Below are 27,997 nucleotides of genomic sequence, written 5' to 3'. Positions count from 1 at the left end.
ACTCGCCTCGCGCTCATACCGACCTCCACCCCCAGCGTCCCAGGCACTTGAGCCGCGATGCGCGTGGAACGGGGACACTTTTCGCACTCGTTCCCGGGGAGATGTTGGTGTGGCTTTCCGTGACAGACCTCTGAGAACCGGCTGGGACTCACCTGACCGGGTTCTCGACCCGTACACTTATGCCATGCGTGCAGCACGTGCTGCTGATGGTCGCAGAATCGTGGTCGACATGCCGGCCCGAGGATGCTCTTGAAGAATGAAGACCTGCCTTATAACAAATGTCTGTCCTGTCCAAGGAGATTCTAACGTAGTATCACACAGTATAGTACTATAGCTTCGACCGCCCAAAAGCATCCCTACGTTTTTTTATTAGAAAGGCATTATAAATCCACTGTCTCTGTCCTCTGTTCACAGGTGCGATCATATTTGATTGTGTTGTCAGCCTGCTTCGATGCCCGTCGGAATTAAAGGCTGTCATATGATTGAAAAAGAGAATGAGATAATATGGAAAGAAGAAGGTATGAATCAAGGGTATTTCGACGTGCAATATCGATATTTCGATATTTCCATGCAGCGCGCGTTTTATCCAGCGGCACGTAAACGTTAAGCAGGTGCCGATTAAACGGTAGTTAGGAGGTGACCTTGACAACTCGACTTCCGCATTGTGCGGGTTCCACTCGTTCACCCGGGATTCTCCCTCCCTTCTGGTTCCTCTTGCCAGAGAGAGAGAGAGAGACAGAGAGAGAGAGACAGAGATAGTTTCGTACCCAAGACAACCCACACGCATTCTCCGGCCGGCGTTGCCTTCACTGCAAATCTACGTAGCTGCGAGCGCTGCTGAACCAACTCCTCGCGCACTCGGAGCTCGGCCGTCGACGAGCGGCAACGACGCGCCTTCACCGGACAGCGAGCGGATCGTTCGGCGTGCAGGGGGCGCTGGGAACACCCCTGTGTATGATCGTGCACTTAGTAAGGCATCACGAATTGGGGATTGACCATGGCGACCTTGCTGGGATTACCGGATTGGATTATCTTCGCGGCGACGGTCTGTGTGCTCTTATATCTGTGAGTATATTCTTTCACTTTGCGATTCGTGACGTGCTACGCATCCTCTCGGCAGCCAGATGAAGCTGCGTGCCAAGTGGCGGGTGGCTAATTAAATTAAGGATCGATGAAAGGAAACCATGAGAAAATGCACAAACGTAACCAGCGCATTCAATGATTGTATGTTCGAGGTGCATGCGTACATGTATATCCGTATAGGAATGCATGTTAAAAAAATTGGAAATGGTCCTCTCAGTTAAACATAACTCTCTATCCCTTGCGTCGCTCACAGAAGGCGTTCTTAAATGGCAAGGTTCCCAGTGGTGTTCCAGAACTCGCCGGGCGCTTTTTTCGTCGTGACGAGAAATTGGATTTTTAAGGCGAAAGCCTTAAGTTCCTCATACCCCCGATGGCCTTGAAGAAAGCGCGTCGTCTTGTCCAATGTTACAAAAAGTATCATCATCAGCAATGACTCATATCCCCTAAGCAAGCAAAGAGTGCACTGGCTTATCCCTTTCGTAATGCTGAGGCAACAAGTACGCATCAAAGCGAAGTGAACAGTGAATACATTCATTGAATCCCGCATAAAATGTAGAGAAACATGGCGTCTAGTTGGGTGGTACAAAAAAACCGTGTGACTTTCACAATGGCTCATACACCTGTAAGCAATGGCTCATGCCCCGGAAGCAAGCAAAACATGCAATGACTCATACCCCCGTAAAGCTGAGGCTACAAGAGCTCAGCAAAGTAAAGCCACACCATTGAACTTTTGTATAACCTTCAAGTGTCATTGCCCAGTTATGTTTGCTAATCTTTCTTTGTTTTCAAGACATGTATTCACTCCTGCGAGGTCTTGCTTAAGGAAAATGGCAGTAATTATAAATATAATAAACAAATAATAACTGAACAGGACGTACATTCATTGAAATCACACATACAACATAGGGAACAGCATACGTTCCAATCCTCTACTGAGAGGATGCAACGTAAAGTCGAAGAGAAACGTCGTTGGCGTGAGTCTGACCCCGCTGTGCGTGCGTGCAAAGCCGCAGCTGAACGTCGAAAGCGAGCCGAAGCAGGTGAAATGAGAAATCAGCAACGCGACGATGCGAGTCGGCGCATTGCCAAGTGGGCAGCAGGCTTTCGCCTTCACGTGTTACAGGAGTTTAGCATGCTGCCGAATTTTGTTTGTTTCGTTGTAGCTGCTCTGCTATTTATTCGCTGTAAAACGAAAGCCAAAAATCTTTTTTTTTCACAACTCCTCCTTTGTAAGTGGCAAGCAGAGGCATCAGGACATAACCTGAGATTATAATGAAGCGGGCGGCGTTGTATCTCCCGGGCATCTAAGCGGCAGCGGGGGAAGCAGAGTGATCCATCGGTTCGGGCCGCCGAGGCCGGATCGTGCCATATAACTTTACGCCTCACTTTTCTGCCGATAGGTTGTACATTCTGGAGAGTCTTGCGAAGCAATATTGACAAAAAAGGAAGGCAATGGCAAAGCAGAAGAATATAAGGTCGCTGTGCAGGGTGTCCCAGAGTTCAAGATACGCCGATACAATCTTAAGACGACGCGACGAAACGCATGTCGCTGACTACCGTATGTAGTAAGTCAAACTACTTTTTTTTTTGTATTCTGCCTAATTACAAAAGTGGACAAGGTTAACTTCATTAACGAACTTCTGAAGCAACGAAGTTAGGCAAAAAATTCCAATTATCAAGTTGTGGAGCGCTTTGCAAGGTGTCCGATTAAACAGTTTCTGACTTTCTATCTATCAGGTATTAGTGCTTTTCCGCTTGTTGCAGACGCCCGCGAAATCCAAAAAAAAAGAAGAAATAAATACCACGTGACATGCCCACTCACGCGTCGCGATTGCAGCGCAACGAACATAGCATCTAGCAGGGCGTGCTGCCGCTCTAAAGGCGACAGGGCAGTGGCGTAAGCGTTGGCGGTGCGATTTACGCCACCGATGTGATTCCCCCGCGGCGGTTCATGATAGCGAGAAGCAGGCGACGCGGAAGCACTCAAGGTTAAATCCATTGTTCGTTTGCACGCGGAGCGTTTGGCAACGCGGAAATCACGGCGCGCAAGCGGGCATTTCACGTGGTACTTTTATCATTTATTTTGTGGGCACCTGTAGTAAGAGGAAAAAAATCACTAATGCGTAATCGATAGAACGTTGGGAACTGTTTAACCAGACGTTTCGCAAAGCGTTCTACAACTTCGTAATCCGTCTTTTTTTTTTGCCTAACTTCGTTGCTCCCGAAGTTGCAATGTTTAGTTAGTCTTGACTAATTATGCAGTTAAGCAGAATACAAAGAATACTGTGAAAAGTAAGCCTGGACACCCTGTAAATTATAGGGTTTTACATGCCAAAACTACTTTCTGATTATGAGGCACGCCGTAGTGGAGTACTCCGGAAATTTCGACCACCTGAGGTTCTTTAACGTGCACCTAAAGCTAAGCACATCGGTGTTTTCGCATTTCGCCTCCATCGAAATGCGGCTGCCGTGGCCGGGATTCGATCCCGCGACCTCGTGCTCAGCAGCCGAAGACCATAGCCACTGAGCAACCACCGCATGTATATGTAGTGCAAGAAATGAGAACAGAAAGAACAAGTGAAACAAAAAAAAGCAAAGAGGGCCAGAGATATCGCAAGCGTAATATGACTTAACGCAAGACATTGCTATTGAAGCCGACCACTTTCAAAACTAGAAAAAAAATATCGGCGGACGCTTAAGCTTCGCTTTTAAGGGTGGAATACGATAGGATTCAAAGACCCCTGACTGCTTCTCACGTTTCCCAGAAAGTGCAGTTTATGTAACCTTAACGTGTACCGGGAAACGCTGGCGGCGAACGGTATGTACGCAGCCGAGCTTTCTGGTAGAAACGCGGCCACTTGCGTGGGCCGATCCTGGAGGTTGTCCACAGAAGCACCAAAATAATTACATGATTTCGAGGTTTCTGTTATTGTTTCGCACTTTTGATGCTTAATTCTGGAAAGGTTTTACATGAATGGCATGCGCTGTCGGTGTGTAGTTTCATGACAGTTGTTCGTAAAGACGCGGCTTCAAACTCCCAGTGGCGTTTCACTAATGTGCCAATGTGGCCACTGTCTAAGCCTCAAAATTGTTATAACAAACATCTGGGGCCGAGTCCACAAATGTTATCGTTCGTAAGTGCTGTCATTTGCAGGTTGCCTTTGCTAATAAAATGTCCTGCACCAGGATGGGCTGGAATTGGTTCTTAGGAACAATTCTAGTTTAAGAGCTTTATATGAATACCGGCCGTGATGAAGAGAGCGCTTTCTGCACTATTTGTTACTGCCCAGTTCATTGATGCACGTTCTGTGCAAGCTGCAGAAAGATGTCGCGATACACCTTTCAACTTAGTATATACCTGTCGTAGAAAAAGGTTTAATTAAAGGTAACGCTAGTAATATTTTCAAATTATTTCGATTATGGTGGCTGGCAGTTCGCAGTGAGTTATCGGCAAGCTGATGTATTATAAATATTAGTTATAAACATTCGCCTGACAGTCTATAGGTTCTACAAAGATGATACCATAACATGTCGGTAAGAGCAGCTCATAAGGATGGACTATATGGTTCTTTGATTTTAAAAATCGTTTACCAACTGTCACCAGTATCTTTACAGCATGTTATTAAAACGCCTAATGACAGTTAATAAACTCGATGCTCACTATCAATTGGTTCTACAAACATTAATTTGTTTTGCAATGTACTTTTCGCTAGAAATTTCAATTTCATTTTTGTGCTTCTAAAGCCCTGAAGCAGGAGTTTTTATGGGGGCTGAGACGAGAGAAAAAAATAAATGGCGCTTGTCGATGACGTCACAATTAACGATGTATGCGTGAGGCTGTTTGTACAATGCCTGTGCATGTGTGGAATGAGTACGCATGGGATGCCAGTGGGTTGTGCGTACTTCTTGCACATATCAGCGTACTGCGACATCCTATATTCGTTCTGCGGTTCGCCAGAAATTCTGTGGCACGTGAATAATATTAAAACAAAAAGACAGTCTCAGTGTAAAGACTTCATTTTTGAGGTTGCGCCTTTTACGCAAAAACCAAATGCCAGAGCAACGGTTATTTGTGCAATCTTCGCAGGTATGCATATCGGAATCGCAACTACTGGAAGAACCAAAATGTCAAGTCAGAGCCATTTGCCCTCATATTTGGCCCCACGTTGAAGCTCATGTTCCAAGTAAGCTATTATTTACAATTATTAGTAGTTATTGTTACAACTCCGCCATGTACCGACGCCGTAAAATAAGTAAACTTCAGAGGTTGAACTTCGAAATGCTCATATCTGCCCGGTCATTCTTCGTTTCAAGAGGTCGCATACGGGGAAGCTCATTAACCTTTCAGATCACATACAGTACAACTCACGAAGCATTATGACTTGAGGCCTTTAGGTATTTTCAAGTGGTGTTACTACCGCTTTTCGCCTAAGGGACCCCCAACTGTCGTTGGAAATAAAGATTTGATTGATTGATCGATTGATTGATCACGAAAAAGAAAAAAAAGAAAGAAAAGGAGAAGTTAAAGAAAGCAGAAAAGGAAGAAAAAAGAAAAATATTTATTGACCATCAATTATTATGCTCTTTCAACAAAACGTTGTTATTATGGGCCATTTTCTTGTTTTGTATAATACGTGTTTGTTCTTTGAACCAACACTTTACAATGTTAAAACCAGTATGTAGCTGCCTGCTTGATATTTCAACTGATTGCGGTTTGTTTGTAAACAAATAAGTGCGCAAATTACAGCAGAATGATGTCTTCTTCTATGCTTGAGCAGCGTCATGAGGTGTGTTCCTGAAACGTGTGTCGAAAGAGACTTTTTTTCTCTAATACCCTTACCCCGAAGTTGCGCTCATGAATGGATAGCTTCTGACCTTCACGCCCCATAACCCCACAAAGCGCTGCACCTCACAGAACCCAGACAATTCTATTATTCAATGGCGCCTGTAGAAATACGCTGGTTCCTATCCTCAGGCAGAATATAGTTGGGCACATTGGCGGTGCAAGTACTGCTGTCTTCTTACCAAAGGCTTAGCGCTTGACAACCGAGGCAACTTCGAGTTATGAAGATGGTTTCGCGTAACACGTCGCCACTGCTATGCTGTATAGTTTTACATAACAATATGATTTCATCGTTGCCTTCCTCGAGTCGTCCTGATTGATGTGATCGTTGTTTTATTATTTCACTCTGGTGATCTAGGAAATGTTAGCGCCATTTGTCGTCTGGCTTTGAAGCCATAACTGGTCGTCAGACGACGAAACGGAAACGAGATGATGGAAAAAATAAAGAAGCAAGAGAACGAAAAAATACGCTTAACACAAAGGGTGTCTGGAAAGTAATGACATCATCCATAACGAAAGAGTATAATGGCTGAAGGACTCATATTTATTGCGGTGTACGAATTAATGCCGCAAAAATGATACAAAGCTTTGCATAATCATTTTCCTAATAAGCTACCGAGTCATATACCTGCGTTATGAGTAGCCATGCTACAGTTATGCGCAGGGGTGAGGTTCGCTTTTGAAGGCAGTAATTACCATGCCTTAAATAATCAAATATCCAGGCGATATTGTGCGCCAGAGATCCAGTCTTCACTTAAGTTTGTCGTACTGTATTTTCATTCATTCATTACATGAACGCACGCGTTCTGTTTTGTTGAATTTGGCTTCAATGCCCTCTTACTTTACAGCCTATGCATTTCCTCGATACCAACCGGTACAACAAGTATGGAAAATTATTCGGGTGAGTGCATCGGTCCCAGTTACGTAATTGTCTCTGTCTAACCAAAAACATGTAGGGCACACAAAATTTTAGGAGGTCAGTGTGGTTCATTGCATCGAACGCGAACCAGGGCTCTTGAATGCTAGACGCCACAGAAATCTAAATGTAGTTATCTTATTATGAAGCAGACGATTAAACAAGTGTTTTTTTTTTTGCTTAGTATGGTAGATATGTTATTGGCCGCTCGATACCTGGAAGTTCGATACCGGCAAATTCTTTTTTAAGCAATGAAGCTTAAACCACCCTCAAAAGCAGCGTTTTCGATGAGCTGAAGTGAGGTTTCAGTTGTGGACCGTTTAGCACATTTCTAATTAATTATTTACTATACAAATCAGGTTCTAGCACAAACAAAATATCACCGCCTTTTTTTATATATATACAAATGTGCTCTCGGTGTTGGGAAAGAAAGGTGAGCCAGTTGCCTACTTTTCCTTCATGTGGAAAGTTATCAAACCATTTTCCATCAAAGCAAGTTCAAACTTCTTCACATTCATTTCTGGCTATGGAGGGTATTCCTGCTAAGAAAACAGTGAAATAAATGACAGTTGACGAAAAATTATTACGCTAATTAATCAATTAGTAATTAATTTGCTGAGGTAGCCACAACTGAAAACTCCCATCAGCACATCAAAAAAGCTAGTACTATGGGCTCTAAATTCGGTTTCCAGCGCCTAAATTCAAGTTTATAAGCATCAATATTAGCGTATCACAAATGATACGTAGGGCTTTGTAGGGTTAATGCGAAACGCATTAATGCCCTGATTTCGTGCTCCGATTGAGCGTGAGAGACGCTGGGCCCTTAATTGTGTGTGCTGACAGTGCCACTAAAAGCGGCCTCCCGCCATCTAAATTTCGTGAAGTATTCGTACTATAACGCATAAGTGGCTGTCGGTTACGCTTAGTCAGGTAACTGAAGAAACCGAAACTGCACTAGAACCTAACCATGGACTAACATGGCAAAGCTCCACAATATGTTATTTTTTTATTGAGAGCCTAGACATTTGGACAGCGTGGTGCATTCGCAATCAGTTAAATACATGCCACCGAATGTAACTTTCCTCATTCTTCTCGTGCGATCACATGCAAGGGACGACTGGTTAATTTTATGCAGCACCTTTGAGACCGGCAAGAGCGTCCTCTTTGTCGCCGAACCCGAACTGGTGAAGCAAGTCATGGTCAAGGATTTTCCCGCATTGCCCAATCGAAGGGTACGTCGTGTAGCAGGTCTACACCCCCTTCCTCCTAAGTGGTGTGATGGAAATATGACCAGAAAAGAAGCTGCGATGTGTATAAGATGATTGATATTAGAACATAGTTCTCTTTTATTTCGTAGAAACAACCACGTTGCAAAACTAGATATTCTGCGACAAACGAACAAACCAACGAACGAACGAACGAAAGAAAGAAAGAAAGAACGAACGAACAAACGGATGGCTGTATGGACACAACTTCTTAATTCCGGCAAAGTTTAACGACCCGGGCTCAAAAGAAGAGCTTAGCATTGTTCCCTCATGCTATATATTGCACCCTTATTCCCAATACGGTACCGTCATTTCAGGATGCAATGGTTACTTTGTCTATTTACTTTTGCTGAAATTGCCGGAAGTGACATGCAATCTCTTTCTAAAGGGAACAGTGAACAGGGGAACGAGTCTTTCCTAGCTACTCAATTTCTCCTGTTACAGACGTTCAAGTTCTCCGACCCCATATTGGACAACATGATGAACATCACTCCCGTGGATAGATGGCGTAAGATTCGACCGGCCTCGAGTCCTGCATTTTCCACTGGAAGGCTAAGAAAGGTGATGATCGTTGTCGCCTTTGTTATTCTTTAGCAGTATATAGCCAGTACGTAGTGACAGTGCCATATTATAGAACAGAGACGGTCGAGGACAAGAAATATATTTTTAATGCTCCGGCATGCTTAACGGAACGCTGAAGATGCATAGCCGGTAGGAAATTAAAAACGAAACAAGGAGTTCACGAAAAGATGGAGGCGAAGTGCTGAGTCAACGGGCGAACCAAGAAAATATCAGACTGAGAAAATGTTTCAAAGACACGTCTCTTTGTCGAAACATTGGCTTCAAGCTTACGCTTTTCTTTGTTCCGTCACTGGTTATCACGTGAACAACAAAATAAGAAATTGTAAACGTGATCTCTAAAGACAATGAATGATTGAGAGGTTCTTTAAACGCGAGTAGCGGCTTGCTTCATATTAATGTTCATTGCATAGAGTTTTATTGCTCCCTGAAGGAATATGCTCACTTTTCTTTTCGTTAATACGAGCGAACATAGCCGATCGGGGAAGTAATTATTCAACGCCTAATAACATATAAGAACGGAGTCGCACGCAGTATTTTTACTGCGACATTATGGATCTGTATTGATCATTCTGCAGAAGGCTCGATATCAAGAATATGTTCAGCAGTAGAAAAAAAACTGTTTTATTAGTTGAGAGAGGCTACATTGTTTACGAGTACTTGGGTATTATAACTTCTATCTAGCACGTTAAAAAGTAAAAAAAATGAGGATATTAAAAGGCCTGTGTAAGAAGACAGTAATGATCCATAAAAGTGTGGGAAAACGCTTTTTTTTTCTCTTTTCGAAGAAGAAAAACAGGAGGCATTGAAACAGAAACCATCTGTTACAGTGACAATGGTATTGAAAGATAGTAGCTCGCCTTAAAATACCCATGATGATAAATACAAGAATAGGCAGGTGCGTAGGAAACAGCTTAATGAACGGCATGATAACGAATGTTAAGCCGTCAGAACCCTTGCTTTGGGATGGACGTGTCGGTCTTACACCGCAGTACAGATTTGACTGACCATGTCTGTTTCTTAGGGATGATTTCGAAGACAAACTTGTTTTATTGTTCGAGCATAATAGCAAAAAAAAAAGCAGTTGGAAGAGGGTGCAACACAGCGCAGTCGAGATGAATTCTCAAGAAGTGCACAACCATGAGAGACGTTGCGTGGAACTGCAATATTCCATCATGAAGCCATGCTTTAACGTACCAGTGCACTCACATTGCTGTATAAATTGTTTGCACATATTACTGCCTTTTGTTCAGTAAGATAGTTATGTTTTATCTGTTTTTGTAGCTCGTAAGAGGTTTTAAGGCACAGAAAATCGTCCGAAAGTCGCAATGATAGTTAAAGGGTTTTATTCGTGGGAACATCCAGGTGTGCTACTTTAGTGGCCTCTAGCAAGAAAATATTGCTAAGCGTAATTAGCACTGAGAACACACACGCACTGAAAAATAGTACGAACACAAGTAAAGTATGCAGCAATATCACACGATGACGCTTGCACATCAAACACGGCTGCTAAGCATTCACATTCAGAAGCCTGCGTTACAAATAGCGGCTCAAGTAAGCAGCCTAATTATTTAGGGCTATTTTCCCTCCACCGTTAAGCAACAAAAACTAGCCCAAGGGCTATTACTGCTTGAGCAAATATTCCGTTTAAGTTGCCATAGTCAGAGACATGATGTATAATTGGCATCAACAAATAAACGCAGATGAACTCCTTGATTGAGGACTGCGCAGTGCTGACAGCAGAACACCTGAAAGAGGCGGCGGCAAAGGAGGAGGACATCGACATGAAACAGTGAGTGCCCGTGCCTAGTTTCCGAAATAATTAATATCATTAAAGAAGTAGCTCCAACGCTCGTATTCTCAAGGAGATCCGGGATATCGGCCACGGATTTTACTTTCGGGAGGAAATAATAGGGAAGCCAACGAAATAGAATTGTTCATAATACTGTTACGGGAGCATAAAGAAGACAGAGGAGGAAGGAGGAAGAAGATCGCGAGACGCTTGCTGCTGCGTGGTGTTACTAGTCAGCCATCCTAACGCCATTTACTCTGCTTGTATATACATTGTGAATACAATCTTATACTCTCAACATACCCGTAGCATATTGGTGGCAGGTGCGGGGTACCACGGCTGGAAACAGAGCTTTGCAGTAGACGTCACATCACTGTCCTCAACATGAATGACGGTGAGAACTTGGAATCGACGTCGCTGCCGCCTACAACGTCACCATCGCCCGCTACGCCGCTATCCCCTTCGGTTGTATTCGTGCAACCCAAGGATACTTGAACTTTCTTCTGACTGATGACGCCGACGTTGAAGAGTGGGTGGCTATGTACGAACGTGTGAGTGGAATCAAGAGATGGGAGCCTACGCTTATGCTAGCTAGCCTGTTGTTCTACCTATGAGGCACGGCAAAGGTGTGGTTTCAAAACCATGAAAGGGAGCTGACTAGCTGGGACCAATGCAAATAGAAGTTCACAGAGTTCTTTGGCAAAGCAGCATGCCGTGAAATTGCCGCAAAGCAGGAACTGGCCTCTCGTGCCCAATCCCCCGCATAGTCTTATGTGTCGTATGTCCAGGACGTGCTTGCGCTTTGGCGTAAAGCCGATCACGACATGACAGAAGCTGAGATGGTAGGGCATGTGCTCAGGGACATTGCTCACGACGCCTTTAATCTGCTCATGTGCAAAAGCTGCTCTAGAGTTGATGCTATCATCAAAGAGTGCCGACAATTCGAACAGGCCCAAAGCCGACGCGTCTAGCAACCATTCGCCAGACTTCCCAATGCTGCCGGAACGTCGACGTGTGAAGATCAGCCCGCACAGCTGCATGCGTCACCATCAGAGCACGTGGTGCAAATCGTTCGACATGAACTGGACGCGATGGCGCCCGCAGCTTTATGTTCGCGCAGCCTTCATGCTAGCCCTTTTTCACTTGCCCTCATGCAAGCCATCGTTCGACAGGAACTTGAAAACACTGGCCTACATTCTGTCTGTGCTGTCGACCACCCCAGAGCCAACGAACGCCTTTCTACTATTTTCGCTCCACCCCGACGCTTATATGCGCGTTATCGCTACCCGACTGATTGGATGGATGGATGGAAAACTTTATTTGGTCCTGAAAGTAGTGATAATTAACCACTAAGCGGGCCGCTCCCACGTCGGGACCGGAAGGCCAAGCCCCACGGCCACGTAGTCAGCCTGCTGGACAGCCCAGAATTGTTCGTCCAGGTACGGGCTCATTGGAAAAACGCGGACAACTAGCCGATATATTTCACCTGTCCCCGAATTGGTCATGTCGCCAGATAATGCCGCAATTCGTGGCCCTCAAGACCTCGCACCTCGACCAACCTGAGCGGTTTTAATTGAAATGCCCGCAATGTTTCGCCCACCGCCGAGTTTAACAGCGCCGACAACTCTGCTAGGAACACGTGGTACAGTCGCACACCATAGCCGAGCGGACACCACTCTCGTTCACCGCAAACGCGCCGCCCATTTTCCCGTTCGCCGCAACCACGTCGCCTTTCGTCCCCTGTGGCATTTGGCCGCACCCTTTCGGAAAACTATAATATGAAGCCCTCGGAGGTGGTGCTGCATTGCCTACTACTGCAGCAAATCCTCTGTCTGTGCCCCCAAAGAGAAGTGTAATTGACCTTTAAATAGACGGCTTACCTGCCCACGCATTCGTCGACACTGGAGCTCACGTATAAGGAACACGTGCATAATCAACACCGATGCACCTTTACCGTCATGTAGTGCAAGTCGAGCCTTATGGTGTCGAGTTTCGTGTTCAAGGTACATAGTTGCTATAAAATATGCAGGACGTCATCGATGCGCGAACAGATAGGTGTGTGTTACTTCCGACGTAGATGATTACAATTTGTTCTAAATTTAGAAGTGTTTATAATACCACCGCATTATTCCTTTATTATAGATATCTACGCTCTAACCTCAAAGCTGCGCCTCACTCGATATTTTTTTATTTGGATCGGCACGAACGTGCATGTTGTGTCCTTCTCATATAGCTCGAAGGAATGAGAAACTACAGAATAGCATCGACTGCTTACTTTCGAAATTAACGATCACAATCTCGTCAACGACATTTCTGGGAAGGCTGAACTAGTAAAGACACTGTTTGTTTAACTTATGAAATATCCTCGTGTTGCCGGCTGCGGGAAGCATAAAATGAAAGGAACATTGCAGCTGCGCGCGAGGTAGTCAATAGCTATAGTAAGTCTGAAGCAATGCGTTGGCCTCAGCTATTCGCCATTTTCGACAACTACGAAGGGCCTTCTCCACATTTAATGTAATCATTTTATTACGTACAATGTATGACCTACTTAATGGTTCCTGCCACACAGGTTCTTCGGCAACTATGCACTAGACGTAATTGCAAGATGCGCATTTGGCACGAAGTTGGACTCTCACTCGGACCAGGCCAATGAGTTTGTCACCAAATCACGACAGATCTTCTCGGGACGTGTCACACCACGCCTTATTATGTTTTGTGAGTAGTCCAACGTGACCATATCGTTCTTTTTTTACTTAGCTCATTACTTGACCTTTTCACGCAGGTGATAATGAGTCCATGACTACTTTGTTTATCGCAAAACAACAGACACAAGAAAGACGACCCAGGACAAGGCGCTACTCTCAACTGACATCATTTTATTGCGTCACTCCTTTATAGACGGCTGAAAGTAGAGGAACGTGCGCAGTGAGCACCATGTGGGGGAACCACCAACATCCAATCAGAAGAGCGCACTCATGCGACAGAATCCAAAAAACCATATTCCGCACTCTACAAGTTTAAGGAAGGCACACTAATGCACTGTGACCCCAATGACTGAATGAAGAATGCTTCCGATAATAGAGCCGTGACACCACCGCCCGAGAGTTATCGGAAGCATTCTTAATTCAGTCATTGGGGTCACAGTGCATTAGTCTGCCTTCCTTAACCTTGTACAGTGCTCAATATGTTTTTTTTTTATTCTGTCGCAAGAGTGCGCTCTTGAGATCGGATGTTAAGGGTTCCACCACATGGTGCTCACTGCGCATGTTCCTCTAGTTTCAGCTGTCTATAAAGGAGTGACACAATAAAATGATGTCAATGGAGAGTAGCGCCTTGTCCTGGGTCATCTTTCTTGTGTCTGTTGTTTTGCGCTACACAAAGTATTCATGGATTCGCACCAACTAACCCGCCACCGCATTGTGATAATGAGTGTTATTTACAACAAGCGTTATTTCTCGCCTTATACTTATTGTTTAGTCGTTGCTTCCGTTTTTCCACCAGTGTGACTTAGTGGTTATGGCACAAAGGCGAGTTTAAGGTCCCGCTGCGGCCGCTGCTTTGACGGGGATGGAGTGTAAGAACTTTCGCGTACAGTGCTTTCGGTGCATGTTAAAGAACCATAGGTGATCAAAATCAACCCGCAGTCCAGTGTCCCTCATAAACCGCTACGCAGCTTCGAGATGCTCAGCCAGCGTATCTAATGCGTTCATTCCATTTGTAGCGCGTACTGTTTAGTTATTTCTTTTTTTAAGCATTGTAGCCTCAATAAGCTTTCCCGTTTGCCTAACATAAACTGGTGTTAGCGAATGTCAATAAATAAAATAAAACAAAGCTCAGCCTTTACTCCGCAAATATTGGCTTGTTTTCCCGAACGTCTCATGAACATTCATTCTCATACTATTCGCCACATGCATGTGCATGTGGTGAGTAGTAATAAACAGACTAAGTACGTTACGTTAAGATGTACCCAATGTACGAAACATTGTAGCACTTAGCGCGGGCTTGGGCCAAGTTAAGATATATTCTAAGAAAAAACATGGTGCTTGTTTTCATACAGATGGTGCAGATAGCTCTGACACTTTGCGTTAAAGGCCGCTATTGACTTTAGTTTCTTCCTTGGACAGATAAATGAGGCGCTGAAATAGCGAAGTCTGCAATAAATAATTTCTCCATTTCAGTTCTATTCCCAGCCATCTCAAGATTACTTGGGCTGCGACCATTTAATATGGACATATTTCTCTACTTCAAGCAGATATGCCTCAACATCATCAAGGACCGGCAGGAGAAACAATCTGTAAGTAATGTTGCGGCCGTTTTGTAAACGTTAATTGACGATTAATAAAGAAGCAAAGCTTGCGCCTACCGACGCCGATACCGTCACCACCGTATTACCCAGACATGGCATTACGGCACTGCTCTCCTGTGCAACAAGGAGAACCTTCAGTATGCACTGGGCCATTTATAACTATCGCCAACATTACTTTTGATGATGATGACTGAGTTTCAGTCATCATCATCATCATCAGCCTGGTTACGCCCACTGCAGGGCAAAGGCCTCTCCCATACTTCTCCAACTACCCCGGTCATGTACTAATTGTGGCCATGTTGTCCCTGCAAACTTCTTAATCTCATCCGCCCACCTAACTTTCTCCCGCCCTCTGCTACGCTTCCCTTCCCTTGGAATCCATTCCGTAACTCTTAATGACCATCGGTTATCTTCCCTCCTCATTACGTGTCCTGCCCATGCCCATTTCTTTTTCTTGATTTCGACTAAGATATCATTAACTCGCGTTTGTTCCCTCACCCAATCAGCTCTTTTCTTATCCCTTAACGTTACACCTATCATTCTTCTTTCCATAGCTCGTTGCGTCATCCTCGAGTTAAGTAGAACACTTTTCGTAAGCCTCCAGGTTTCTGCCCCGTACGTGAGTACTGGTAAGACACAGCTGTTATAAACTTTTCTCTTAAGGGATAATAGAGAGTTTTAGTATAGCGTAAAGCAGCAAACGCAAAAAGTTAGCGTTAGCGTTAGCGTTGCGTGCACCACACTGCGCATGCGCTATACGTAAACGCTGCTGGAGCTGTTACGTACGTACGCTATTTTCGAGATTTATCGGTGAACGCTAACGCACGCAAGGGGAGCCTTACGTACAGCAAGATGGCGGCGCCAGTCGAAGTGAGAGCAGCCCGCTTCGGATCTATCGAGTCGTCTGCCTGCACTGCTAGGCTCATTCGTTCCCCACTAATGCTCGTGTTTGCTTTAGATTTGTGTGATGATGCTTCGACAGTGGCGCACAGGTGACAAATGGGCGTTGTTTACGATATACGTTCTCGATTAGCGGCGCAGTAGGCTTAACGAGAGGGTTTGCTCATAGAGTTAGTAGAACAACTCTATGGGTTTGCTAAATGTGTTTGCTGTATCCGCCTCGAGATGGCGCCCAAGTGTGTTTCGCTCGTTCGCTTGGCGTAAAGCCGCATGTCAAGCCGATGCATGTCACGTTTTCCGTGGCAAAACACAGTAGTGCGGTCGGTGCTGTGATCACAATGCGTGTGCGTTTTATCCACGACGACGATATGAACCTCCTGACGGAGGTTTTCGCCTTGAACCCATTCGGGCGGACGTCAAGATGGGCGCCCGTTGCAAAAAAGTGGAAAGAAGTGGGAAATCCGCTTTCTGGAAGCGAAATTGCCGGCGAAACGTCCCCTCCGGAATAGCTTCGATGTTGAGTGGATCTTGAGGACACGTAGAACCTGCGCGGTCGCTCTCGTTCCCGAAGCATGAGGGCGTCTATGTCATACCAACTTAAAAAGGACACGTAATATGGGTCCCACAGAACACTCGATCGCGGCATGCCAAGAATAATCGGTGTGTTTCGCGACTCTCGACAAAACAACACTCCAACCAAACACCTACGTGCGTAATTAACGCAGCGACTGTAGCTTTCGATAAGCTTGACTTAGGGACACACTTGCGGATTCGGCATTGGATAAGCTCGACATTTCGTGTGGATTTGGCTTTCCAGTACTTTGTGTTTTTACATCTAGATGGCGCTGTATTTGCTTGCGTTAACGTTAGCGCTTTTCTTCGTTCCGCTATTCTAAAACACTACTTTGTGCCGCACAGTGCAGCCTTTCTTTGCGTTAGCGTTGCGTCGCACGCTAACGCTAACGCAAGCGTTTTACGCTATACTAAAACTCTCTAATGGCAACCTGCTGTTCATAATCTGAGAATGCCTGCCAAACGCGCCCCAGCCCATTCTAATTCTTCTGATTATTTCAGTGTCATGATCCGGATCTGCAGTCACTACCTGTCCTAAGTAGATGTATACCCTTACCACTTCTAGTGCCTCACTACCTATCGTAAACTGCTGTTCCCTTCCGAGACTGTTAAACCTTACTTTAGATTTCTTCAAATTAATTTTTAGACCCACCCTTCGGCTTTTCCTCTCCAGGTCAGTGAGCATGAATTGCAGCTGGTCCCCTGAGTTACTAAGCCAGGCAATATCATCAGCGAATCGCAAGTTACTAAGGTATTCTCCATTAACTCTTATCCCCAATTCTTCGCAATCCAGGTCTCTCAATACCTCCTGTAAACACGCTGTGAATAGCATTGGAGAGATCGTATGTCCCTGCTTGACGCCTTTCTTTATTGGGATTTTGTTGCTTACTTTATGGAGGACTACGGTGGCTGTGGAGCCGCTATAGATATCTTTCAGTATTTTTACATACGGCTCGTCTACACCCTGATTCCGCAACGCCTCCATGACTGCTGAGGTTTCGACTGAATCAAACGCTTTCTCGTAATCAATGAAAGCTATATATAAAGGTTGGTTATATTCCGCACATTTTTCTATCACCTGATTGATAGTGTGAATATGGTCTATTGTTGAGTAGCCTTTATGGAATCCTGCCTGGTCCTTTGGTTGACGGAAGTCTAAGGTGTTCCTCATTCTATTTGCAATAACCTTAGTAAATACTCTGTAGGCAATGGACAGTAAGCTGATCGGTCTACAATTTTTCAAGTCTTTGGCGTCCCCTTTCTTGTGGATTAGAATTATGTTAGCGTTTTTCCAAGATTCCGGTACGCTCGAAGTCATGAGGCATTGCGTATACAGGGTGGTCAGTTTCTCTAGAATAATCTGCCCACCATCCTTCAACAAATCTGCCGTTACCTGATCCTCCCCAGCTCCCTTCCCCCTTTGCATAGCTCCCAAGGCTTTCTTTACTTCTTCCGGCGTTACCTGTGGGATTTCGAATTCCTCTAGACTATTCTCTCTTCCATTATCGTCGTGGGTGCCACTGGTACTGTATAAATCTCTATAGAACTCCTCAGCCACTTGAACTATCTCATCCATATTAGTAATGATATTACCGGCTTTGTCTCTTAGTTTCAGTATTCCAACCTAAGCAAATCAAGTTCATACAACTTTACTGCAGACTCATGGTGGCGTTTATCGGGCGTTAACTTGATAAGATGGGCCGTGAAAGTGACTCCGGCTGCCACAGCCAAAGCCAGAGACGATCTCGCACATTCTCTGTGACGGCCCTCATCGCAGTAAAGAATGTTGGGCGCTTAATGCCAGAGTGTCTGGTTTGGACGACAGCCGGCTTTCGGAGCTGAAGATTCTGGCGCCTTCGAAAAACACCAAAGGTGCATGGCCAACAAGAGCCCCCTTGAACTTCTTTAACGCGGAGCGGCCTCAACTCCTGGCTTTAGAACTGTATGACAGGCGCATGCGTATCGTGACGTGTTATGCGATGAACATATTTACGAGTCGCACGCATAGGTAGTTCACTATAGCCTTCATGGCGCACTGTCTCAATTGCCTTTCCTTTCTCCTTATCCGCTAAATATAATAGCAGGCCGGCGAGCTCTTCCGGCCAATCCTATTGGTTTTTTACATAAAAGATCGCTCTGTCTCTCTATCTCTTTCTCTCTCTTAGCGGCACGAGGACTTTCTTCAACTGATGATGGACGCCAAGGAAGGCAACCTTGCATCCGCAGTAGAAAAGCCTTCGGAACGCGATAATCAACTCTTCAACCTTGGTTCAGACCTGAAGCCCGACACGTCGTTTTCATCAAACAAAAGTATGACTATCTTTTGCTAAATGTTATTTTTTTTCAGATCTAGTAAATGGAAAAGGTGGCTAGGTGTGGTCGAGTGACACGTACAGACAAAAAGCTGAATATACATCAAGTGATGTTGAAGACCTCAGTGCCGCTGAAATATATCATTGTTAGTGCTTTCTGTACAGTGTGCCGCTCTTCAAGGTGCGGACAAATGTGGCTGCTTCATCGAAAACAGCAGGGATCAGGCGTGAATCTGTTTAAATGAGCATTCTGTCATTCTGCTACCGTAACCATACCTCGCTTACATTAGCCCATGCTTGGGCATCGAGAATATTCCACGAGCAGACGTGTTCTTGTGCCTCTACCTGTACCCACAGCGTTGTGCTTTTACACGTTGAAAAGAAGAAATATCTTGCGCCAAGATGATTGTTGACAAGAGATTCTTCCTAACGTATGCAATGCGCGATCAACGTATCAACAAAGGAAAAAGAACTTGATGCTTTGCTCGCCGGAAATGCCAAGCAAGCTAAATGTGAGAATCTTTGGTTACCTTTTCTGGAAATTTGCAGGTATTGCCATGGCAGAACATATTCTAGATTGTTCTTGGTTGTTCAAAGTGATATTAGGGCAGTGTTCCTGATGGTGGCCGTCACGATTTTGTGTCTTATTTCCCACTTGATTTCAGATTAGCTCAGCGCTATGTTTCAAAGCCAGAGGATCACTAAATGCATTTTTACTGTAGCGCCTACAAAAATTCATTATGCAGCGTAAGTTGACAGCGTAACAATTACACGAAATCTTCAAAGCAACTCTTGCGAATTTGAAAGCTTTAATGTGAATAAGTTTGATGCCATGCACGTGATCCTGAACCCGCGATTGGTCTTTTATTATAACCGTTGCTAATGCTGTAGGTTCCTCGGAACTACCTCTTTGAGCCCAATGCAGCGCGACAGACTTGCGTGTCACAGCGAAATAAGGTACCTGCAGAGAAAAAAAAGACTGTTTCACACTGAAAGCATAAAAAAGCAACGATATCGACACTTTAACATTATTTTTCTCGCTCACGATTTGTCATCACCGTACCTTGTATTATCCATATAATCTATGATTACGCGTGAACGCGTAGTAACAACTTTAAATGCTACTGCATTGTCTCTTCGCAAAGCTCTCTTATTTTTGCGTTCGCTACCATACGATTCTATTCTTCACAGTCTTACAGTCTTGTTGAACGGTCTTATGCTATTAGTCTACAAAAAGTATGACTGTCATGAGCGCTTGCCATAACACTGGGAACTTCAGTGGTACCATAGCTCAATCGCATGCGAGGACAGCTGGTCTTTTTGACATTCAAGAGCCGTTCCTGCAACTGGTTAGTGCTTCAGAGCAGGGAAAAATTGGCTAGGCGCACCGCAACAGAAAAATTATGCGCCAACCAGGACTCGAACATGAAAAGTAGGCAACACACAAACCGAAGCTGCTAGCTTCGACATCACCTGTAAACCATCCTACGTGGTGCCTTCCTTCATACTGGAGATCTCGGAGGTATATGTCGCTTATCTAGGATGAATCTCGCTTAGTTCGGTGGGGGCCCCGGCATGCGCTAAACGAGATGACCGAGCAGTAACGTACTTAGTCAGACCGTCGCCGTCATCGCTGTCATCTGTAGATCGCATTTATAAATTAAGTAGCGGGTAAGGTTACTAAGGACGATAATGAATGTTTGCCTGTTTTCAATAGCAATATAGGGAAAGGGGCGTCAGATCGAAAAGCTGCAAGAGGTGGCTTCAAATCTTTGGACGCTAGGTAACAAGCGCCACAACGAGCAGCTCACCATCCAGGAAATATTTCTGTACCCAGGCTAATGGCAAGCAATAAAATAAGAAAAAGCCCATACTTGTTCATATGTACCACACAAAGACGTCATAAAACGGCATTAAACCTATAGAGAAGAGAGTGTGCGCGGTCTAATACGTTCAGTTAGCTACAAGTGCAGTTCGCAAAGAAAGCGGCGCTTTAAAATCTAACTATGGGAACTTTCTCTTATAGCTACATATTTAAGTGCAGCTTAGCGAAGGTGATCTTCATAACTGTTACTAAAGAATAATATTGGAAGAGGATTAGAAGCTGTGTTTCAAGGTTGCTGTAAGGGTAAGGTTAAACCGTATTTACATAAATGAGAGCAGAGAGCGTGAAGCTAGTGCTGTGACGATCTTTTTAACCACCGATGTGCATTTTGCAGCGCTGACTGAGGATGAAGCAATGGCCCAATGCGTGCTCTTCTTCTTCGCCGGCCAGGACACGACCTCGAGTGTGATCTCGTACACGCTTTACCAGCTGGCAATCAACCCCGATGTGCAGGAAAAGCTGAGGGAAGAAGTGGACGAATGCTTCAATACGCACGTACGCTAAGTCTATGCTTGAATAACGTAGCCTGGTATGTTATAAACTATACGCGCTTTCTTAGATAAAAGTGTTCGAAGCAGTAACATTCAACAATCTGTTACTGTCTGTCGTTTCCATAGCGGCTATATGCACTGCAGAAAGAAGAGTCCTTCTTCTTAAGAACCTTTTGAAGACCCTATTTTGCTGACGTTCCCTTCTTAGTAGAACTACAATGATGCTACTCGCCGCCTCGACCCTGAGGGCAGCACTGCTCCATCAACACGTATGATAATATTCGTTTTAGGTAACTGAGAGGAAACACGGTAGCTACAGTAACGGTAACAAACGTAAACCTGGAACATGTGGCACATAAACGCGATGTAATTCACCATCCCCCTTTCATCACGGGCTTCGTGTAGCACTTTAAAAGCAGTGCCACAAAAGTGTTCATGATCCTAAAATAAAGAAAATAGTAATAAGGAAAACACTGCGAAAGAGACAGCGGGACTTTGTCACATGGAAACGCTTGCGAAAAAAAAAATTAGTTTGTATATCAGAGGCAAAAGTGGTGATCACTTTCTCAGAATATTGTCTAACATTTTGTCGTTTTGCGTGTGCCCAACAGGGAGAACGTCCCGGCTTGGATGTGATTACTAAACTGAAATACCTACACGGTGTTGTCTCCGAGGCTCTTCGAATGTACCCTCCAGCTACACGGTAGTGTCATTTGTTGTATGTGTTGCCGATATCGCAGAATATAACCGGCACGAAAAGTTACGTATTTCCCCTCGAATACGAAGAAAGTATCTTTACTCTGTTTGTCTCCCCTTTGTGCAAATGGTTATTTTATGCACGTTCAATATACTCTTGTTTAGTGTAGTATTGCATTTCTTTTCATTGTCTTCAGAAAAACTGAGGAATTTGGATTGCTGCATTCTTGCTTTTCCGTGTTCACTACTTCTCATTGTTTTGTATACGTGTGCCCTCGCATCAGTTCTTAAAACGCGTAATAGGAGAGTTGTACTACAGCGGCTTCCCTTCAGGACCCCTTTCTGTACTTCCGTTGGCCAATCCAGTTTCTCCATAAATGTACAATCGCCGTACGGTGTATGCCTCTTTTTCCGTGCAATTTCAAAGATGTATTATGGACGTGCGAAAATACTTGCTTGTGCGTACAAAAGAACAAGAAGAACCAAGGAGCTCGATCATGTTATTAATGACCACATAAAGCCAACAGACAATGAAGCCAAGGAAAGCATCGAAGAAATTACCTGTGGTTGAAATCAGAATGTATAAAATAATGAAATTAAGAGAAGTGAAGAAGGAAGAAAAGATAACTTGTCGCCTTTGCGAGCCATTATGTCATTAGGTACAAGGGTTTATTGGACAAATGCCTGCTCTCCTGGTATCACGTGTTACTTGACGCCATCAGGAAAAAAAAAAAGATGTTCCACATCTGCCCACCATGGCTCTGAGTGGCGCTGGCTAACGCTCCCATAGCTAGATCTTGTAAAACACAAATACCCAAGTTAGTGGACGAATTTATAGCCGTGGCCGTAGCACAGCTGGCAGTGCAACGCACGCGTAATGCGGACGTTGTGGGCTCGGATCCCAGCGGCGACAAGTGATATTTTCGTCAACTTTCATTTACCCTTCACTTCATTATTTCCTCAATTCAAATTTCGACCACAGTTGATTTCCACGATGATTTGCTTGGCTTCATTGTCTGTTTGCTTTATGTGTTCATTACTCGTATGCAGTATGTTAAGTTCATAGTCTTTTCAAGCTGCATCAAAGAACTCGTAAGTACACGTCACCGTTCACACACCAGGAATATAAATATCGTGCATCGGCTAATACAGGAAACAATCTAATTTCACATATAAGTGCCAGGCTAAGTGGTTATTCATTCGTTTACTTCGCGATATATTTGCGTGGATGTTGCCTGGTGAAGCAAGCACTGCTTCAGCAGATCCTGACAGTTCACACAGGAAATTATTGCTTACTAGCGAAATATTTCTGACTGAATGAACTTAGCATCTCGAACTTGACGCAGCTAGTAGGTGCGCACCATATTCACCGTGCCTTTTCACGTGTGCGCCCGATCCACTGAATGCTAGTACCCGCTAAATTTGGTCAAATACCGAAATTTTCACGATACTTGAGTGATACAAATTCAAACAAATGTCTTTCCATTCCATTCTCAAGCATTGAATTATCACTAAACCCTTCAGATTAGTTCATATTTAACAACTGAGCGTAAATGTCTCAAAAATAATACAGAAATAACCGTAATCTGGAAATATGTGCAGATATCGCTACTGTGTTCGCCTGGGTAAATTCACACCAATCTGAAATATTATTTACCCTTAATTTTATGAACTTTGTAAACTGGCACATAGTAACAACGGTGCAGGCCACAATGTGAAATTAGGCAGTAAGTCCCTGCTTTCAATGAAAAGCAGAGCGAGAGAGAGACGAAGAAGGGAATGTGAGGAGGTTCGCCGTGCGGAGGAAGAAACACAGACAGATTTATAAAAAAGGAAAGAAGGAGTCAGTGCGAATATACTCCCAAAGCCCATCGCAAGAAAATGATAACTTTAGGAAGTGAGCTTCAAACCTCAATGACAGTTATACAAACGACTGATATGCTACTTCACCTCTCATTGTGACAGAATTGAGCGATCGCCAGTCGAGGACTACGTCCTGGGAGACACTGGAATCAAAGTGAAGAAAGGGGATTTAATTGCAATCCCCGTCTACTCCATGCATCACGACCCGCAGTACTTTCCCGATCCATTCACGTTCAACCCCGAGAGGTAAGCCAATAAAACCTGAATACGAAAATATGGAATACTCCGTACTTAGAGGATTGAAATGTGGGCTTGTTGGTTCGTTATGGTAAAGCGAGTTATAGCACGAAAAAAAAAACACCACACAAGGTCACAAGAAGACACAGAAGAAGACACAGGCCCCTCATAAAGGCCGTGTGTATCGAGTGTAAAGGAGGAGGACACCGGGGGCGGTGTTGACTGCAGGCGGATCTTACCTTAGAGGACATGTCGGTAAGTGCTCGGCCCGAGCACTTTCTTTCAAAAAGCTTTAGAAGACGCAAATGTTATCGGCATCTCTTAAAGTTCGTCATCGTTAAGAAGCGCTGTGCGAGAAAGTTGAACAAGACGACGCTCAGAGCGAGACGGAGCAGGCCATAATCGTTGAGCTCCTTGCCTTCTTCTCACGTCTCGTTTTTTTCCCCGGAGTTATGTGTATCTCGCCTTGAATCCATACTTCGCTGCCTCATTCTAGTACAGTTATCTAAGCTTAGTCTATTTTGAGAAGAAGGAGGTCAGAGTTACACAGTTGACCTACTTCTTGCAGGTTCAGCGACGAGAACGTGAATTCCATCCAGCCGTACACGTACCTGCCGTTCGGTGCTGGGCCGCGCAACTGCATCGGCATGCGCTTCGCTCTGCAAGAAGTGAAGCTTTCTTTGCTCTACACTATTCGTAACGTCAAGGTGGTGCGCACGAAAAAAACGAAAGTGAGTTGAAATGCTTCCGTCAACACCGTGCGTTTGTCTTTAACGGTTACCGAATACTTGGATCATGTGAAAGAAGCTAGCAAGGTACTAAGGGAGGGGAAGGGGGGGGGTTGTCAAGAGCGTTTGTGAGACGCTCATTATAAATTCACCTATTAGGTTTTAACACCACAAATTACCGTGCTAGCGCCTCTGAAAGCACGGCTTGGTGTCATATTGTGTCACTGTGTTAAATAAGGTTATGGTGAGATCATATTGCAATCTTTGGCGGCATGCTCGGATGTATCAGTGTAAATGTGTATATTGAAGACGTGCCAAACAAAAATTTTAAGAAGTGCAGAATTCGCATTTGTACAGTTTCTTCAAGAATGTCGAATATATAAACGGTCCTGACTTTTATCATTGAAATTGTATTTGTGAATAGAATATATTTTTTCTGCATTTGCGCATAACCGTTTTTCCGTGTTCTCATTTCTTTATCGTCTTCCCTTGGCTCTTGCGTAGAAATATCGCGAAACTCATTCGTAACATCATTTATACTTCCAAAGCAAGATTTATGTTTTGGAAAATGTCTAAGAAACGTTTCTGTTTCTGTGTGTGATTTTATGTTGTGAAAGTAAACTTTAATTGTCACTATAATTTTTTCGTTATTCTTTGCTTCAAGTTCTTGCATCATTTCGTGCATATCTAGGAATTAAGAGGTAGCCAGCACTTTCTTAGTGACAAGATCTATTTGAAGATTAATTAATATATGAATATCACAACAGAACACTGTAGCTCAGTTTACGGTTTAAACATAAAAACATAAACAAGATCAGCTTGAGAAACATGATGAAATAAAATAACTACGTCACAAAAATATGTTTTAGTGGATGAACGTGTCAGATAGGTGCTGGAGACAAGGAGAGAAGTGTAGAAGCTTGGTTTATTTGCGTAGTGGAGGAGTGTTTAACTACAGGTTGTTGAGCTAAAGGCGCAGATAGACTTGAGTGCTCAAAACTGGTTGCGAAAGTATTTCAGATTTTGCTGATATTATCTGCGGATCCTTTCATTAACTTTGCGGAGAAGTGCAGCACATTTGCGCACGCGCTTGAGACTGCGGAAGTGTGATCCTATGAAGCTGGATGTTATGGTTCCATTTGTTAACTAAAATCGATCCCAATGTACTTCATGATCAGCCATAGACATGGAAACATTAAGTACAAAAAACGTACCAAGTTTTGCTCACCGAGAAATCACTGCGCCTTACATTTTATTACGCTCAGAATACCTCGCAGTATGCTTACAGATCCTAGGAATAAAGTCGAGAATTTTGACTACCTTTGATCCATGACCACATGTCTTTTAGGGTTCGCGATACTATGGTAAGTAACTAAAATTATCTTTATTTACAGGTGCCTCTGGAATTCCATAACGGATACAGCCTCCTCACTGCCAAAGACATCACACTGGGAATCAGGAAACGAGGCTAACAAGCGGGATGTTCTCTTAAGTTATTAAACTCGTAATAACCTCGAAAGTTGGTTTTCACCTTACCACCTGACGAAAATTTCCGCCTGACCGAAAAAACAAAGCAACACCAAGCTATTCTCTAGAAAGACAGCGTTATCAATGCAGGCGCAAGTTCCCTCCCGAATCGCAGTTCCTAATGTATAGTAGCAACGTAAGTTATTATTAGGTTAACAGAATCAAGTACTGTCCGAAGAACAAAGAAGCACTAAATTTAATAATTTGTTTTCTTTCCTCAGATACATGTAGCGCAGTTGACGTAGTTTTCATAAGATGCAGTTGCCAATTACTGCACCAACACAGACTGCATTGGAATGGAGAGTTTGCAAATAAAACTTAGTATTTATTTTGCAAATTTCGAAAAGCGTTATTGAATTGCCTAAGAGATCTTCACGCTTTTCACCTTGAGACGTTACGTGCTAAGAGAGCAAATGTGTAATACTAGATAAGTGGGTCTCTTATACATCACTCTCAGATTTAATAAGGACGCTGAAATGATACAAAGAACAACATTATCTCATTGTTTCAATGCTGTGCTGCAGAGATGTTCTCCACCCGTGTTTTATTTTAAGTTTACTATCTTTGTGTGCGTGTGTGTGTGTGTGTGTACGCGGGTGGGTGTTCTCACGCTACTTAATGCTGAAGAATACACGTGAGAGAAAGCCGGTTGAACAGTTAGGGTCATTTGGCTGCGTAGCCGTAAGGTTTGGTGCAAGGCACAATGCGTTATGAATGGGTAAATATTGGCTTCTTGGGCGCCCTCACCAGATCAGTGCTGCAGAAGAAAAATTCGCAAAAAGACTGCGCACCAGACGGCAGTTGCATAGGAATCACTCCAAAAGAATGTATATCCTGTAACTGGATCGTTGATCAGGCAGTAAAAAAGTGTGTGATGTTTGTTTGGAAGACATTACACTTGGAAGATGAGCTTGGAAACCCAGTCAAAGTTCTAAAGCGTAGAAAAGTGTTCGTGGCTATGACCTGAACCTATATTACCACCTTACAACAAATTGGGCACCTTCTCGGCTCAGAAGCGTTGTCAAGTATAAGATGCTGTGGCGTTGTAGAAGGTGTCCGGCAAAGATGAGAAGTAATACTAGCCTTTAACATTAAATACATGATTACGATAATTTGTGGCTGAATAATTACGAACTCACTCTTTCGCAAGACGCACCTTCCAAACCAGACACTGTCAGCCAAGAAGCTTTTCAGAGCTAACTTAAGTTGCTATCTGAAACTGTAATGGTTTCTTGCCCCCATTCATATTGAAATGGTGTAATAGGACAGATACTTTAGTTGGCACCGGCTACAGCTCGTCAATTGGCAAAGAAAAAAAAAGTTATCACAATGTGTCCCGCAATGCATCATGCACGCTTTTAAAGTGCTAGATTTTGTTAGTTACTTCGCCCACTTCGAATTTTTGGACGATCCCGACCAATAAACAGTATAACATATGTAGTGGCTCTAGTTGCGTATACTAGCGTCACGATGTTTGCACTGGCTGCTGTTTTGTCGAGGAGACAACATGCGCCACTGTGTATATGTCACTTGGCATGTCAGCACATACAACATCGTAGCAACGTCGGCAATGTGTATGTGATATTGGTGTGCTCCTATTATTTGACAATTCTCCAGGATGGATGTGCCAAGGTGACACAAGGGGCCATTCTTGACCTTAGATATTGTTACGGCGCAACCAAGAGTGGCGCCAGTAAGAAAAAGACGATTTCACGTGTGCAGGTGCAATTGCTCTCGACAGCGACCTTGTTTATGCATCTTTGTCTTTCTTGCTAAATACATCTTCATATGTGACTTCTGCAACATAACAAATTGGTGGAGGTACTGGGTACGCACGAGAAACAACAACGGAGTTCCGCAGTGGTCGTCACCTGGGACTAGACGACATGACGGATGAAAGAGGACACGACATGGCGTGGCCCACGTCCAATGCCTACAACCCCGACGGTTGTGCTGGCTCAGCCGCGGGACCCAGGAACGTTCTCCGCCACTGACCACCTC

General features: G+C 44.1%; 1 protein-coding gene across 2 annotated transcripts; it reads left to right on the top strand.

Annotated features, from left to right (window-relative positions):
* Positions 1-216: 216 nt before the first annotated feature.
* On the top strand, positions 217-27,180 carry LOC142582557 (cytochrome P450 3A11-like). Of its 2 annotated transcripts, XM_075692409.1 has the most exons (14): positions 219-1,065; positions 5,171-5,267; positions 6,775-6,827; positions 7,978-8,074; positions 8,552-8,668; positions 10,390-10,478; positions 13,048-13,193; positions 14,657-14,772; positions 18,423-18,567; positions 20,789-20,949; positions 21,557-21,648; positions 23,607-23,750; positions 24,310-24,472; positions 25,864-27,176. In XM_075692409.1, the coding sequence occupies exons 1-14, from the start codon at positions 998-1,000 to the stop codon at positions 25,939-25,941; spliced, it is 1,566 nt and encodes a 521-aa protein (XP_075548524.1). In that variant the 5' UTR covers positions 219-997; the 3' UTR covers positions 25,942-27,176. The 2 variants fall into 2 exon arrangements, with proteins under 2 accessions (XP_075548525.1, XP_075548524.1); XM_075692410.1 differs by lacking the exon at positions 7,978-8,074 and having other exon boundaries at positions 217-1,065; positions 25,864-27,180.
* Positions 27,181-27,997: the final 817 nt, after the last annotated feature.

The sequence above is a fragment of the Dermacentor variabilis genome, chromosome 5 (genome assembly GCF_050947875.1).
Source record: "Dermacentor variabilis isolate Ectoservices chromosome 5, ASM5094787v1, whole genome shotgun sequence".
NCBI lineage: Eukaryota > Metazoa > Arthropoda > Arachnida > Ixodida > Ixodidae > Dermacentor > Dermacentor variabilis.
Note: the sequence above shows the minus strand (reverse complement) of the source record. Positions and strands in the feature narration are given on the sequence as shown.

Coding starts and splice junctions, on each gene's coding strand:
- LOC142582557 (XM_075692409.1), top strand. CDS start 998: ATGGCGACCTTGCTGGGATTACCGGATTGGATTATCTTCGCGGCGACG. Junction 1,066..5,170: donor GTCTGTGTGCTCTTATATCT/GTGAGTATATTC, acceptor CAATCTTCGCAG/GTATGCATATCGGAATCGCA. Junction 21,649..23,606: donor ATGTACCCTCCAGCTACACG/GTAGTGTCATTT, acceptor TCATTGTGACAG/AATTGAGCGATCGCCAGTCG.